General features: G+C 56.9%; 1 protein-coding gene across 5 annotated transcripts in view; it reads left to right on the forward strand.

Annotated features, from left to right (window-relative positions):
• The window catches only part of DENND3 (DENN domain containing 3), a 55,106-nt gene that overhangs the window by 21,707 nt on the left and 19,249 nt on the right, over positions 1-14,150 (forward strand). For 3 of the 5 annotated variants that reach the window (XM_057735341.1, XM_057735342.1, XM_057735343.1), the window contains exons 8-15: positions 536-651; positions 3,514-3,669; positions 5,587-5,683; positions 6,458-6,561; positions 7,099-7,298; positions 8,377-8,898; positions 11,724-11,983; positions 13,129-13,299. In XM_057735341.1, the coding sequence (XP_057591324.1) occupies positions 536-651; positions 3,514-3,669; positions 5,587-5,683; positions 6,458-6,561; positions 7,099-7,298; positions 8,377-8,898; positions 11,724-11,983; positions 13,129-13,299 (1,626 nt within the window). The remainder of the gene's footprint in view (positions 1-535; positions 652-3,513; positions 3,670-5,586; positions 5,684-6,457; positions 6,562-7,098; positions 7,299-8,376; positions 8,899-11,723; positions 11,984-13,128; positions 13,300-14,150) is intronic. The other 2 variants (XM_057735344.1, XM_057735345.1) reach the window with 2 other exon arrangements.

Consider the following 14,150-nt stretch of genomic DNA (forward strand, 5'->3'; position numbering starts at 1 on the left):
TGTTCCCAGGACAGTTGAAGTGCAGAACTCAAGTGTGTGACCCATTGTTTGTGTGTTTTGTCACAGATAAGACTTAACAAGTAAGCCATACACACATCTCAAGAACTCTGAAATGCGTGGGGTCCCCAAGCCCAGGACCCGCCCGTGCTCTGGTCCTTGGGGGTTGGAGCTGGCTGGGTAGCTCGCGGGCACACTGAGTATTGAATGTTGGGTGCTCTCACTGGAGCTCTGGAATGTTCTGTCCAGGCTCCCTGAAGTGGTACACGGAGTGTTTGCATCGGGGGTGTGAAGGCCTGACCTCATATGTTGGAATCTGGACTCAAAGAGGCATTTTTAATCAAATTAGCTTGTTAACCTAACTCATGGTATGCACTGCGTTTGGCGGTGGATAATATAAGGCTTTGTGTTGCATATTAAATATGATAACTTAGTTATCGATGACATGAGCTTAGTGAATGCGAAGTGTATGTTTGTGTTTTCAGAGATGTGTACAAACTCAGATTCTTGCTTCAGTCTTTACCAACTGACGTTGCAGGAAGCCGATGGTTTAATCCTGATAAACATTGACACCGGGAGCATCGCCTACTCCAACGAGGAGGACGTTGACGTCCCTGACATCCCTCTCCTGGCGGCACAGGCGTTTATTCAGAGGTACAGGGGGAGACTGTGTGTTTGGAAAAATCTTTTTCAGGTTCCATATTTGGCGATTCCGAGTATCTTTTCCAGTCTTATGTTAACAGCTGGTTTATGTATTTACTAGTTTGGAAATTATTTGTGAATATTTAAAAATAAAAGTCACGTGTCTTCATTCTGATCTAGTCTAAATACTAACGATGGCCCCCAGGCACCTCCCGACCCTCTTCTGCGCCTGTGATCTCTGCAGTTCCTTCTCTTCGTGGTCGTCTGTTCATCCGTTCCCTCACTCACTCACCAGACATGTATCCAGCGCACCGGGCAGCGGCTGTGGATGACGAGCAAGCAGACGTGGCCCCCGCCCGTGGCGCTGCCAGGCGGGGGCCCCTTACGGCTGTGACCCGCTGTCCTTCCCTGGGCAGGAAGCGGTCTTCCCCTTTCACTCCCCCTCCCCCACATGTAGTGCTCTTATTTTTTTCATACCTATTTTGTGGCTCTGTGGCTTTTCCACCTCTACAACTAAACTTCACTGGCTGAGATCAGGCCGGACGAATTTTTTCAAAAAAAGGCAGATCACAGCTGTAGGCTCTGCAGGCCCCGTGGGCTCTGTTGTGGTGGGAGAAGCCTGGCGGGGACCCTGACACATCTTCTTCTGGGGGCGGGGCTGGTGGTGAAAGGAGGTGTGGTCGCTGCTTGTGCTAGGACAGAGGTGCATCCGGGGCGGGTGGGGGCAGAGCCAGGGCTCCCCTGGGTGGTTCTGCAGAGGCTGTCATTTCCCCCTTTGGAATCTGATAAAATGGTGGTGGGAGAGACCCTGCTTTGAGTCCTCCAGCTCGTGTGTGGGCCGCAGGCAGGCCTGGCGTGAAACTGGTGGCTGGGCCCACGGGGGCCGTGGGGCAGCGGCTGGGGCGGCAGCTGCTCTCGGCAGTTGTTGAGTAGCCAGGCTGCGCTGCTCTGCAGTAGCCGGTGACGCGGCCCGGCTGTCATCAGTGCTGACCGTTCCCCTTTACTTTGTCTGCTGTTGGGACGTCAGATGCGGGAACAGCCAAGGTGTGAGAGATCAGGAAGGAGCAGGTGGTTCTGTGTTAGCTCCCTCACTTGTCTGTTCTCATTTCTGCCTCTTACCGTGTATCAGTCAGCGCAGGCTGCTGTAACAAACACCACCTAAGTGACAGACGTTTATTGTCTCCCGTCTTGGAGGCTGGGCATCCGAGATCAAGGTGTTGGCAGAGTTGTTCCTCCTGAGACCTCTCTTTGGCATGTAGATGACTGCCTTCTCCCCGTGTCCTCACGTGGTCATCCCCCCGTGTCCTCACGTGGTCATCCACCCCTGTGGATGTCCATGTTCTAATCTCCTGTTAACAAGGACACCAGTCATATTGGGTTAGGTCCACCCTCGTGACCTCATTTTAACTTAATTACCTCTTTAAAGGCCCCATCTCCAAATACAGTCGCACTCTGAGGTGCTGGGGGTTAGACGGCAACATAGGGATTGGGGGGGGCGCAGAATAACACCTTGGTGTCCGTTCTCCCTTCCTCTGGACGGTTCCTACAGGTGCATGGCATGCCACCTCTATTGTGCCTTCCATCTTAGCAAGCTCACAGAACTCCCCGGGCAGAGCCCAGGCTGCGGATGTGCCATCCTGTGTGGCTGGTGGGTGGTGCTCGGGGGCCAGCCAGGCATCCTGCTGGGAGTGTCTCCCTGCGTGACCTCGGAAGGCGGAACCCACATTCCACATGTCCGATCCCTTTCTGATAAGCAGAGCTCACATTCCCCTGACGTGCAGAGTGTGACTTTCTAGGACTGGTGTTTGCCAGCGTTTGGTGCAGCCTCCCAAGTGTTTGCCTGGGGGGCGCGTCCCCAGTAAGTTGGGACCCTGCCTCTGCTTGAGTGTTATTGTTAGAATTCTGGAACATTTCCGGGGCTTGGATTCTCACTTGGCCAGATCCCAAGACTGTGGAGTGTGGAGTCGCACGCTCACCCTGGGGGGCTGTTTATAAACGTGAACTAACCCGTGTATGGTTGGTGGCGCGTGTGTGGAGGGCTCTGGGACCGTGATCCGGGCCGTGGTGGTGGGTCTCCCCACGGGGTCTGGGGTGACGGAGCCCACACGTGGCGTTTGCCAGGCACAGGGGAGGGCACAGGGGGCAGCAGCGCCCTTCTTCCCTGAGATGCCCTCCGCCTCACCTGGCCGGCCCCCGCGCGCGGTCTCCCGCGTCTTGGTCAGTGTGTGTCTGCTGTGTCCCCCCTGCCCCGCCCGACCTTCGGCTGCATGGTTCACTTTGCATATTTAAAGCCTCAGACTCTCTCCTTGGTGTCCAGAGGCGCATCTGGAAGTGCAGCCTTGGGTCGTGTCAGGGAGGCCGGGATCCTGTGTGAGGAAAGCTGCTGTGAGCCCTGTCCCTGGGAACCTCTGGGCAAATGAGCGGCTGTACCTCGTGCACCCGAGCCTGCCCGGGGAGCGAAGCTGCCCCGCCCCTCCCAGACCCGCTGCAAACCCTTTGGCCATTGTGTGTGTATGTGTGTGTGTGTGTGTGTGTGGCGGGGGGGGGGGGGGGGGGCGCTGTTTGCAAAGGAGGACAGGACGACTCGGCTTGGATAAAAACTCACGTGGTCCAAAGACAAGGCCTTCGTGGGTTCTGCACTACTGTGCTGTTTGTGTTGGGAGGTGAATCAGCTCTTCCAGGGATGTATTTTTAATGACACCCCCCACACCTCCACCGTTATTGATAGGTATTCTGAGTGTCCTGAGGGTGGTACGTTACCTCTTCCTGGGGGCAGAGGTGGAGGTAGAGGCTCTCTCCCCGGCCGGTGGGGAGCAGCCGTCGTGTGAGGCGGTCTGCGCTGGGCTCAGCGTCCGTCCCTCTGCTCCTTTCCAGGGTGCAGAGCCTTCAGCTGCACCACGAGCTGGACCTGGCTAACCTCTGCGCCAGCACAGACCTGCACGAGGGGCGAGCCTCCAGGCGGGCCTGGCAGCAGCGGCTCAACTACCACATCCAGCAGATCACCCTGCATCTGCTCGTCAGCATCTTCAGGTACGCAGACACCTCCCGTGTCTGTAAGCGGGTCCCCAGCCTGCTCCCGGTTCCACGATGGCCGCGGCCCCAGCGCTCAGCGGCTGAAATCCAGGACTGAAGTGAGAGAGGCCCCTGCCGCCAGGAGGACCCCGGGGCCTTCCCACCCCCTCATCTCCCCTGCAAAGGACCACGTCGGATGGTCAGCCTGGGTGGGGGGACAGACGGGTCATTTTGGGAATGAAGCCCACTGGAAGGAGCGCCCAGCCTGGAGTGCCCAGGACTGGCCCCCGTTCGAAACTTTTCCTCTCTCCCCATCACCAGCACCGTCAGCATCTGTCGTGTGCTGTCGGGAACTAGCACGTGAGCCGGATCGGTTAGGTAGGCAGCGCCGTAGGTTTACTTAGGTGAGCTGTAGCGCGGGCGTCGCGTGGCCACTTCTGGCCTAAATGTGCAGGCGTTTGAGGGATGTATGGGAAATATATGGCTACGTTTATGTTACAAGTTGGTGAGTAAGTTATTGGTGGAAAAGCCTTCAGGCCTTTTCTTTCTTCCAACTCTCTCTTCTCTGCTTTGTCTTTCAGCCCCCTCCCTCCCTCCCTCCCTCTCTCTCTCTCCCTCCTACCGCTTCCCCCTCCACCCTCGCGTAGTGTGGCAGGGAGGGTGGCGACGCCAGGTCCCCTTCTGATCTGGATGGACGCTGCCTGGGAGGGGTTTTAGACCAGAGCTGGCCGACCTGACGACGCTCAGTGTGATTATTTCAAAGTCAGCATTTGAACGGCTGTACTCTTTTGCTGTCTGTGTTAACGTAAAGCAGATAACTTATTCGGGGAAAATGGGATGTTAAGTCACAGACAGGTTGTATTAGCTCTTTGCTCAGCGCAGTGTAATTTGTGTGGTCGTAGAGAGGTTGTTCTCTTTTTTTTTTTTTTATTTTATTTTGGGCTGTGTTGGGCCTTCATTGTTGCACTCAGGCTTTCTCTAGTTGCGGCGAGCAGGGGGCTGCTCTTCATTGTGGTGCTCGGACTTCTCATTGCGGTGGCTTCTCTTGTTGCGGAGCATGGGCTCTAGGAGCGTGGGCTTCAGTAGTTGCAGCACATGGGCTCACTAGTTGTGGCTCACAGGCTCTAAAGTGCAGGCTCAATAGTTGTGGCGCACGGGCTTAGTTGCTCCGTGGCATGTGGGATCTTCCTGGAGCAGGGATCGAACCCGTGTCCCCTGCATTGGCAGGCGGATTCTTAACCACTGCGCCACCTAGGAAGCCCTCTCCTTTTGTTCTTTTAACATGAAATCTTTCATGAAGAGTTTTTTTTTTTTAATACTCTTCAAGCTTGATGAGTTGAGTTCATTAAAAAGCAGAAAATACGATATCAGATCCTAAAACTTTATTTCCCCTAGATGAAGTAATTTTTCCCCTCACGAGAGAAGGAGGACATTGAACGTGCTACGTCCTAAATGTGCCCTGTAGGGATACTGATTCTGTTGGTAGGCTCTCACGTTAGATCTGGGGGGTCGTGTGCCCAAGTCCCCACAGGGTGGGATGGGGAAGTGGCCGGCGGGGGTCCGGCTGGCGGCTGAGCTGGGTTACTACTCAGAGACTGGCTGCCCTTCTGTTGCTACCCTGGACTCAGTTTTACTTGTATGAACGATTTTGGATGATTGCGTCTTCATCTGCATAAGGAGCTGGGGGGCTCGAAGAAGACAGGCACCCCCTCCCAGCCCCGAGCTTCATTGTAACTGGGGGAAAGCTGTGCTTGAAGTGACAAGACAACCCAACCACTAAATACATCCAGAGCCTGTCACTCAGGGCTCAGAATTCTCTTCCTGCAGATAGGGCTTCTCAAAGTGTGCGTTTCTTGTCAACGTTTTCCTGCTAACAGCAATATGTTTTTCATGTATTAAAAATATTTCAACACTCAGGCTATCTTTCTTCATCAGGGAAGTGAAGAATCACTTAAATTATGAACATAGAGTGTTCAATAGTGAAGAATTTCTCAAAACAAGAGCTCCAGGGGACCAGCAGTTTTACAGACAGGTGAGAGGTGACAAGGTTTGTGTGCATGTGTATATTCGATCCTTTGTACTTTTCTGTGTCTAAAATATTTTCAAACCAAGTGTTTCCTGCACCTGTTAATATTTTATTCAGTGTTTTAGCTTTTCCAAAAGTTTGTTTTAGCGTGGTTCCTTCTGATCCTTTGGCCAGCTCATTTTTTCCATCGGCTTTTTAGAGTGGGATTTACATATAACAAAATGCACCCACTTTAAGTGTAGAGTGTGCAGAGTTTTGACCAAGGCGTGTACCTGGTGGCCCCTTCCTCAGTCTGGATCTAGAACCTTTCCATCATCCCGCACAATTCGGTGCCCTCCCATCACCGCTCCCTTCCCAGGGCCGGCCGGCGTCCACTCTCCCTGGGAGCTGACTTGGGGATTGTCCCGCGTGAGTCTGGAGACGGGGTGCGCTGGCTGTGAGGTGCGGAGCCCGCCGTCCCCAGGGGACCCCAGAGTCCATGACGAAACCCAGGGACTGCGGCTGCTGCTGTCCTGGGGGGCAGGGTGGTTTGGGCTTTTGAAGTTTTGGGGATTTTTCAAATTTGATTCTTTGAGATTGGTGAGGGATTGAGGGGGCATCTTAGATTATGATACGTTAAGAAAGCTACCTGTGTTTGGGCACTTTGGTCCGGAGGGGCTGGCGAGAGGCCTCGGCAGGTCAGGAAGGGCCACTTGTGCAGCGGCTGCAGGCGCCCTGGCGGCTCCGGGGGGAGAGGACCGTGGAGCAGGCGCGGTAATTCCCCCTCGGCGTCTGTTCCAGGTCTTGGACACCTACATGTTCCATGCTTTCCTCAAGGCCCGGCTTAGCAGAAGGATGGACGCCTTTGCAGAGATGGACCTGCACACGCAATCCGAGGAGGACAGGTTTGCGTATCACATTCTAAAGGATGCGCGACTCGGGGTGGGGGTGGGGGGCCCAGGTGCTCAAGCAGCACAGGTGTATTTGGACGGATGAATGATAAACTCAAAGAAGTCTCACACGTAGAACCTCCTGAGTCGGGGAACACGTCAGCCGCCTCCCCCGGCTTTTCTGTTTCCTGGGGGGACACTGAACGTACGTGCGGTGGCAGCTCTAGGTCTGGGTTCGAGCTGTTTTCTCCCCGTTTTCCGCCTCTTGCTCTCCCCACATCTTCATCGTGTCCTGCCTCCTCCGTGATGCTTTTCCTGCACCGCTCAGACGTGCATCGTGTGAACGATTCCCTCGTTTGTTCTGTGCTCTGGCCACTCCTGGGGTGCGGCCTGCCCCTCCGCCTTCACCACACGTGGGAGAGCCAGGCGTGTTCCCGCGTTTCCCGCTCGGTGCGGGAATACTGGACACGGGTCACCACGTGGGGGAGAGGGCCCCGTTGAGCTGGTTCTTCAGTCGTCGCTGTGTCTACAAGGTGTTGGGTCTCTCCCCAGGATAGACGGGATGCTCCTGAGTCCGAGAAGACCCACGATCGAGAAGATGGCCAGCCGGCGGTCCTCAGTCCCGTGCCCGCCGCCCCGGCGCCTGGTGGTCAGCATGCCCAACCTGCAGGACGCGGGGGTGCCCGAGCTGCCGCCCCGGAACTCGTCCCTGCGGACAGTGCACAGCACGGACCGTGGAGGCAGCCGCGCAGGTGGGCCAGCCCCGCCCGCCGTGGCTTTCCTCAGTCTCTTGAGTCTAATGCTGCCAGTGGTCAAAAGAAGCCAGAGCTCCTTTCAGTAGATGGGGACGGGGGATGGGTTTTGTTGTTTTTCTAGCAATGTAATCTTTTGAAATATTTTTAGAATATTCATTTTGCGAACTATGTTCATGATAGAAAATGATTTCTTGTCTGTATTTTCCATCACCCCATCCCACTGCTGAAGACAACAGCTCTGCCCGATTTTGGTGTGTTTCATGCACGTGTGCATGTGTGCACGTATGTGTACGTGTATGGAGGAAATACATGCTTACATGTATCACTGTCTAATGGGATGCTACTGCCTTTAGGCCCCCAGTGGTTGCCAGGCCTTCCTAGGTGCGGGGGGTACAGAGAAAGCCCGCGCCCGCGGGTTAAGCGGCGGTGAGGCCAACACTGTGAGCCACGTGGGCCCGCTCGTGGTGAAGGCACCGGTACCCGTGGGTGCCTCCTGTGCATTCGCGGGAGAGCTGGAGGCTGAGTGAAGCTCACGCCCACAATGCCAGGAGGGGCCGTGTGTTCAAATGAAAGACCTTAATGACCTCCTGGAGGCCCCTGGTGCGTCTGGGTCCCCTGCACAGCTGCTTCCTGGCTGTGTGACCCTGGAGTACACAGTAGCAATGTACTGGGGACCCATGAGGCCTCAGTCCCTACCCTGTGAGATGGGCGTGGTGACAGTCCCCATGGCGCAGAGCTGCTGTGGGGGTAAATGAAACAGCTAGTTCCCAGGGCTCACCCTGCCTGGCAGGTCCACCTCGGCCTAGGTTGTTAGCTTAATCCTCCAACAAAGACTCACCGCTGTGTGTTTCAGCCTCGCATCAGCAGTTTCAGCAAATAAGTTTTTCAGTATTCTCAGGGTGCCACGGGAGCAGTGAGGGCCCCGTTCAGCGTGGGGCACACGGAGCTTTCTGCAAGAGGTCCTGCTCCACGCTGCACTGAAGGCACAGAGATGGCCCAGGCAGAGTGATGGGGTGGGAACGCGTGTCTGTTTCTAAGGTCTGTGCTAATTGTTCATTTCCCCTGTGCTCCCCAGTCCTGGACATGCCCCCCAAGTTGACGTACACCTTCAAGATCCCAGAAATTCACTTCCCGCTGGTGGGCCAGTGTGTGCAGGTGTTCCACGCGGACTGCGTGGCCCAGCTGAGCAAGGCCATGGGCTCGCTGCCCCCTGAGAACTCGGCGCTGCTGGCGCGGTACTTCTACCTGCGAGGGCTCGTGCAGCTGATGCAGGGCCAGCTGCTGGGCGCGCTCCTGGACTTCCAGAGCCTGTACAAGACGGACATGCGCATCTTCCCCGCCGACCTCGTCCAGAGGACGGTGGCGTCCCTGCCGGCGCCCGAGCGCGTGCAGGCCGAGCGGACACCCCAGCTGCGGCGGCTCATCAGCGAGGTCATGGACAAGCCCGCGGACGCCCCCAAGGCCGACGACCGCGTCAAGAACTTCGAGCTGCCCCGGAGGCACATGGAGCTGGACGACTTCGTGAAGCGGGTGCAGGAGTCGGGCATCGTGAAGGACGCCGGCATCATACACAGGCTGTTCACGGCGCTGACCGTAGGTAGGAGGACGCCTGCGGGGGGCGGGGGTGCAGAGCCCCGAGGGCCGGTCGGCCCAGCGGGAGGAGCCTGGTGGGGCAGGCGCTTTACCTGCTCCCTGCGCTGTTGTCACGTGGCACCAGATGTACGTTTCCGCCCGACGGACACGCAGGATCAGGTCCCAGCTGAAGGGCAGCACCTTAGAATGAGCGGACGTGACGTGAGAACCCACATCAGAGTCTGGTATTCGCCGTGCAGGACCCTCATGATGTGGCCCCAGGGCGGGGAGGCTGCCACGTGTGGCCTTCAGTGTGCCCCACGGGAGTTTGAGGCTCCGGTGACCCTGCCTTCCCCACAAGATGAGCTGGAGGGGTTGTGCTGGAGTGTGGGTGAGAGGCAGAGGTGAACAGCTGGCATTTTTGGACAGAATTGGAGACAAATGAAGGAGTGTTCTATCCTCTTGGGTGTGCGTGGTGGCCCCTCGTGGGCACCGTGGCTGCTGTTATGCACGTGGCCGTGGGTGTGTGTGGTGGCTTCTTGTGGGCACGGTGGCTACTGTGTGTGGTGGCCACAGGTGTGCACCGTCCAGTTGTGCCGCAGCCCTGGCAGGGTGGCGTCCACAGACCTGCACGGGGGTCCCTGGCCTTTCTGGTGCCCGTCATCCCAGCTTCCAGATCCCAGGAGCCTGCCTCCTGTCTGTCTGAGAGAGGAAGCCGTTTGGGGTTCTAGGGACTCTGCACGGCCCCCCAGGTGGTGGAGCCATTTGTCCTGATGACAGAAGGGATGGGTCTCTTAGCTTCAGACTCTGTGTCCCAGCATCTTTGGTTCCAGCTTCCATTAAGTAATGGCTTTGCGGGTCTCCCCGATCCCCTCTCTCCTTCTCCTGGTTCTTGGGCTTTTCCTTGCTTGGCTGCTTAGACTAAAAGTTCTCTTCTGTGTCGCCCACTTAAAACAGCCAAATGCTTCTGATTAAAACACAGCCACTCACAACCCCCAGGAGGCGTGTGTGGGGGCGCCCGGGTCAGAGGCACCTGCATCAAGTAGTGTTTCCAAAATGCGAGCAGGACGAGAACCGTTTCATGGGGTCAGGGGCGCCACCCGCCTGCGCTCTGGTGCTTCGCCGCCCCGCGTGGGGACCCTAGGGCCTGCCCACCTGGGCACCTGCCCGTCGGCCCCCGTGCTTCACTTTTTTCAGTGACTTGCTTCCTAACAACGACACGAGTGTGTACAGATAACCCACCGGGGTGTGTTTGTTTTCTGGTTGGATCTGAGGATGCTAAACAGATTTGTAAGTCGTAGACCGTTGTTGTAAAGCAAGTAGAAAACCACAGGTGAGCCAAAGGAGGACCCGCTCAGAATCCCGCCCCCTCGTGGAGACTTTCTCCTGCCTTCCTGCCTGTTCCTGTGCCTGCACCTGCGGCGTGAGGCCAGCCTCCGTGGTGGCCGCGACGTCAAATTCCCCAGTGACCGTCACCCGGCAGGTGTGAGGGAACCAGAGCTTAGCGTCCACGGTCTCTCTTGGCCACTCAGATCCGGCCCCCAGCCAGGCTGGGACGGGGAGGTTCCTGTGTCCTGAGCAGGCCCCCAGCGGGGAAGGCAGAGCCGTGAACGCACGGAGCAGTGCAGCGCCGTCGGCGGGGCTGCCTGCCGGGCACCTGCACGTGTGCGGTGGGGCTTTCCTCTCCAGGCCTGTCTCCCGATCAGGACTGAGCCGCCCACGGTGGCTGGGCCTGTGTAGAGGGTGGAGACGCTATGTGGGAAGAGTGTGTCAGCTCAGCGGGCGCCTTGTCTGGGAAGGCTGCCCACAGGCTGTTTTGTCTAGGTCTTGAGGGATGGGTAGGAGTTTTCTGGCCCGAGCACTGAAGACCAGCGTGTGCAGAGGCACCTCAGGATGCGGGAGGGTGAGGGATGCGGGAGTGTGAGGGATGCGGGAGTGTGAGGGATGCGGGAGTGTGAGGGGCGGAGGGCCCGATGCTGGAGGCGCCTGGGCCTGGTGGGTACGTGGAGAGAAGCAGGCTACCCTCAGGGACAGCTTAGAAGGCGGGAGGGAACTTAGGAGCTTCTTCCTGTGCAGGACGTGAGGTGCCCGCTGAGGACGGAGGGCGCCCAGATCCTGGATGCCGAACGGAGGCTACGGAGTCCAGACACAGGGCAACATCGGGATTAGAACGGGCCGGACTTCCTAGCGGCTGAGTTGGAGTCGGGTGATGTGGGGGTGGTCCCAGCTCCGTGTTACAGACAGGGAGGCAGGTTCATTCCACAGCTGGCCTGTGGTCACACTGATAAACAGTAATGAAGCTGGGCATTGGATTTGGGTCTCTGACTCCAGAGCCTGTGGATATTGGACATTTGGGAAGGTTATTGCATCAACTAAGATCATTATGGTTACAAATAATAAGAATATATTTGCTCACATGACCAAAGAGTACCAAGATAAATCCAGCTTCAGGCAAGGCTTGATCCAGTGGTGTGGGGGTGTCACCTAGGATCTGATCTTTTCAGTGTTGGCTTCACCCTGGGACTGGCCTCTCGATGGCTGCCACCAGCTCTAGAGGTGACACAGGACTTTGTCCTTGCCCCAGTGTCCCCCCTGGTGCCCTAAGAGTTGCTGTGATTACCTGCTTAGGTAGGGGGCTGGAGACGGCAATGGGCTCAGCCCAGATCAAGTGTCCACCTGGGGAAGCTGGGGAAGGAGGGGATGCTTTCCAGGTGGTTTCCATCCAGGTACTTAGGTGTTGGCGCCACCTGCTGTCTTCTGCTGGTAATGCGCCACTTCCTGATGTAAAGCAAACGTTCTTGAAGTCCGTGTCCGTGGCTGTAAGAATCTTTTTTTCTTTACAAAACTAAGGACATCAGAAACAGATTGACCCAGAAACATTCAAAGATTTCTACAACTGCTGGAAGGAGGCAGAAGCAGAGGCCCAAGAGGTCAGCCTGCCTCTGTCGGTGATGGAGCAGCTGGACAAAAACGAGTGTGTGTATAAGCTCTCGAGCTCTGTGAAGACGAACCGCGGCGTGGGCAAGATCGCCATGACCCAGAAGCGCCTGTTCCTCCTCACCGAGGGGAGGCCGGGCTACGTGGAGATCTCCACCTTCAGAAACATAGAGGTGAGGGCAGCTCTGCAAGCCGCCTGGGCTTGGCGGGGGTGCAGTGGCCGGGTGAGCCCACCAGGCCCTGCCAGCCGTGGACCCTCCACAGGCCACTTACAGTCTGTGCCTGTGTGCTCACCTGTATAAGGACGCACTCTCGGAGGGCGGCTGATGTGAGGCCTGGATAGATGGAGTCGGTGACGTGCTTACAGTAGTAAGCTCATTGACAGCTGATTTTCTAAAACAGCTGACTTGTATTTGGGGGAAAAGCAAGAAGCAGTGCAGCCTTGTTCTGCTGCTGACCTCTGGTTCGCCCACATAGGAGAAGCATAGACATTGCTCCAAGAGATGCTTTGCCGAGAAACTGCTCTGTGGCAGCCCCGTGAGCTGCTCTTTCTCATGCTTCCTGACCCGGTTCCTGGCTGGCCCACGCCGCTCATTCTGTAACAACTTTAAATGGCACCTTCCCCACTGAGGGAAGCTGAGTTGAGATCGTGACTCATGCCGTACCTTTATTTTCCCAAGTTTATCTCCTAAATGTGTAAGCGGCATGTTAAGATGTGCTAATCCAGTTAGGGGACATTCCCAGAGACAGCAAAGGCGTTAGAACGCCCCTGCAGCCCGTGGTGAAGGCTGGGCCGCTGGACCCACCTCCTCACTGGCTCCTTCCATTTCCCCCGGCACCTGCTTTGACAGGCTTCTTCCCAGAAGTCGAGAGAGAGAGAGAGAGATTTAAGGAGGTGAAAGAACAGCACCTCTAAACGCTGTGGACAGGTCCACCTGTGTGGCCGTGCTGATGTGCGGCTGACAAGTCACACTTAGACCCACTGGGAAGGCTCGCCGAGCTCCAGGCACCACGGTGACCCTGACTCCTTGTCTCCGTTTCTGAGAACAGATCACCCGGAGGAGCCTCTATTCACCACCGCCACCCCAGGGACCGGGCTTCCGGTCACTTCAGGGCCTTCTCCCGTCCCGCTGGACCTCCCCCGGCCAGCCCCTCCTCCGGGCCAGCCCCAAGGGCTCTGCCTTCACATGCGGATGTCAGCCAGTGCTGGGGAGGTCCCCTCAGTGTGTGCAGACCGCCACCCCTACATGTAACTCTTACTGACCCCAGGGTCCCCAGGGGCGTCATTTCACTTACCTGCCTCTCTTTCCCTCTGCAGGAAGTCAGAAGCACCACAGTCGCTTTTCTGCTCCTGAGAATTCCCACTTTAAAAATCAAAATGGTGTCCAAGAAAGAAGTCTTTGAAGCTAATCTTAAAACGGAGTGTGACCTGTGGCTTCTGATGGTGAAGGAGATGTGGGCTGGGAGGAAGCTGGCCGACGACCACAAGGTCTGGGCCCGGGCAGCCTGTGCGCTCACTCGAGGCGTGCGTCTCATAGCGCTCGGCGCATAGGCCTGAGCACAGGAGCCACTGAACTAGACGCGGCCTGGTCCGCAGGCGTTGAGGAGGCTGTGGTCCCCACGACCCAGAACCAGGCCCCGTGGCCTTGGGGGATGCCCCGGGGGTAAACACGGGTCGGCAGGGCGATGGACCGTGGGGGTGGCCACTCTGCGCGCCCCACCACCCCGGGTGACATCCCAGGGAGGGGAGCGTCGGGGCTGCACTCTGGCAGGTCTGAGCTGGGGGTGCTGGGCACGCCCTTGTCTGAACAACCCTCCGCTCTTTGCCTTCACGGGATTAGGGTTTTGGTTGGGGGTGTATTAGATTCCTTCCATAGGGTTACATTTATATCCTAGGGATTTTTGTACCTTCATTTACTTTGGGCCAAACTGATGCCTTTGATTACAGCAAATTAAGACTCCCTTGTCAGGAAGGGTACCATGGACAGAGGTAAGACACACAGACAGACCGCGCGGGGGAGATGTCTGTCTTGTCTAAATGGCAAGATGAGATAGGAAAACCCACAACAAAGTGGGCGAAGGGTACAAATGGGGAACTCCCACGAGGGAGCAGTTCAGAAGGTTCTAGAGAAGTGCGCCCTGTGATGCGTAGGGAGATGCAGGTGAGGGCGGCACCCAGTGGCAGGCGGCAGGAAGGACGTACATCCAGTGGCAGGAAAGCTGCCTTTTGTAGTGGACATTCCGTCACTGGAGGAGCCCAAGGTCATGAAAACAGAAGGAGCGCTTCTGTGTGGACAAGGAGCGGGGACTAGGCCCTACGATTCCAATATTCTGTGACTT

This window comes from Hippopotamus amphibius, chromosome 5, assembly GCF_030028045.1.
Source record: "Hippopotamus amphibius kiboko isolate mHipAmp2 chromosome 5, mHipAmp2.hap2, whole genome shotgun sequence".
Taxonomy (NCBI): Eukaryota; Metazoa; Chordata; class Mammalia; order Artiodactyla; family Hippopotamidae; genus Hippopotamus; species Hippopotamus amphibius.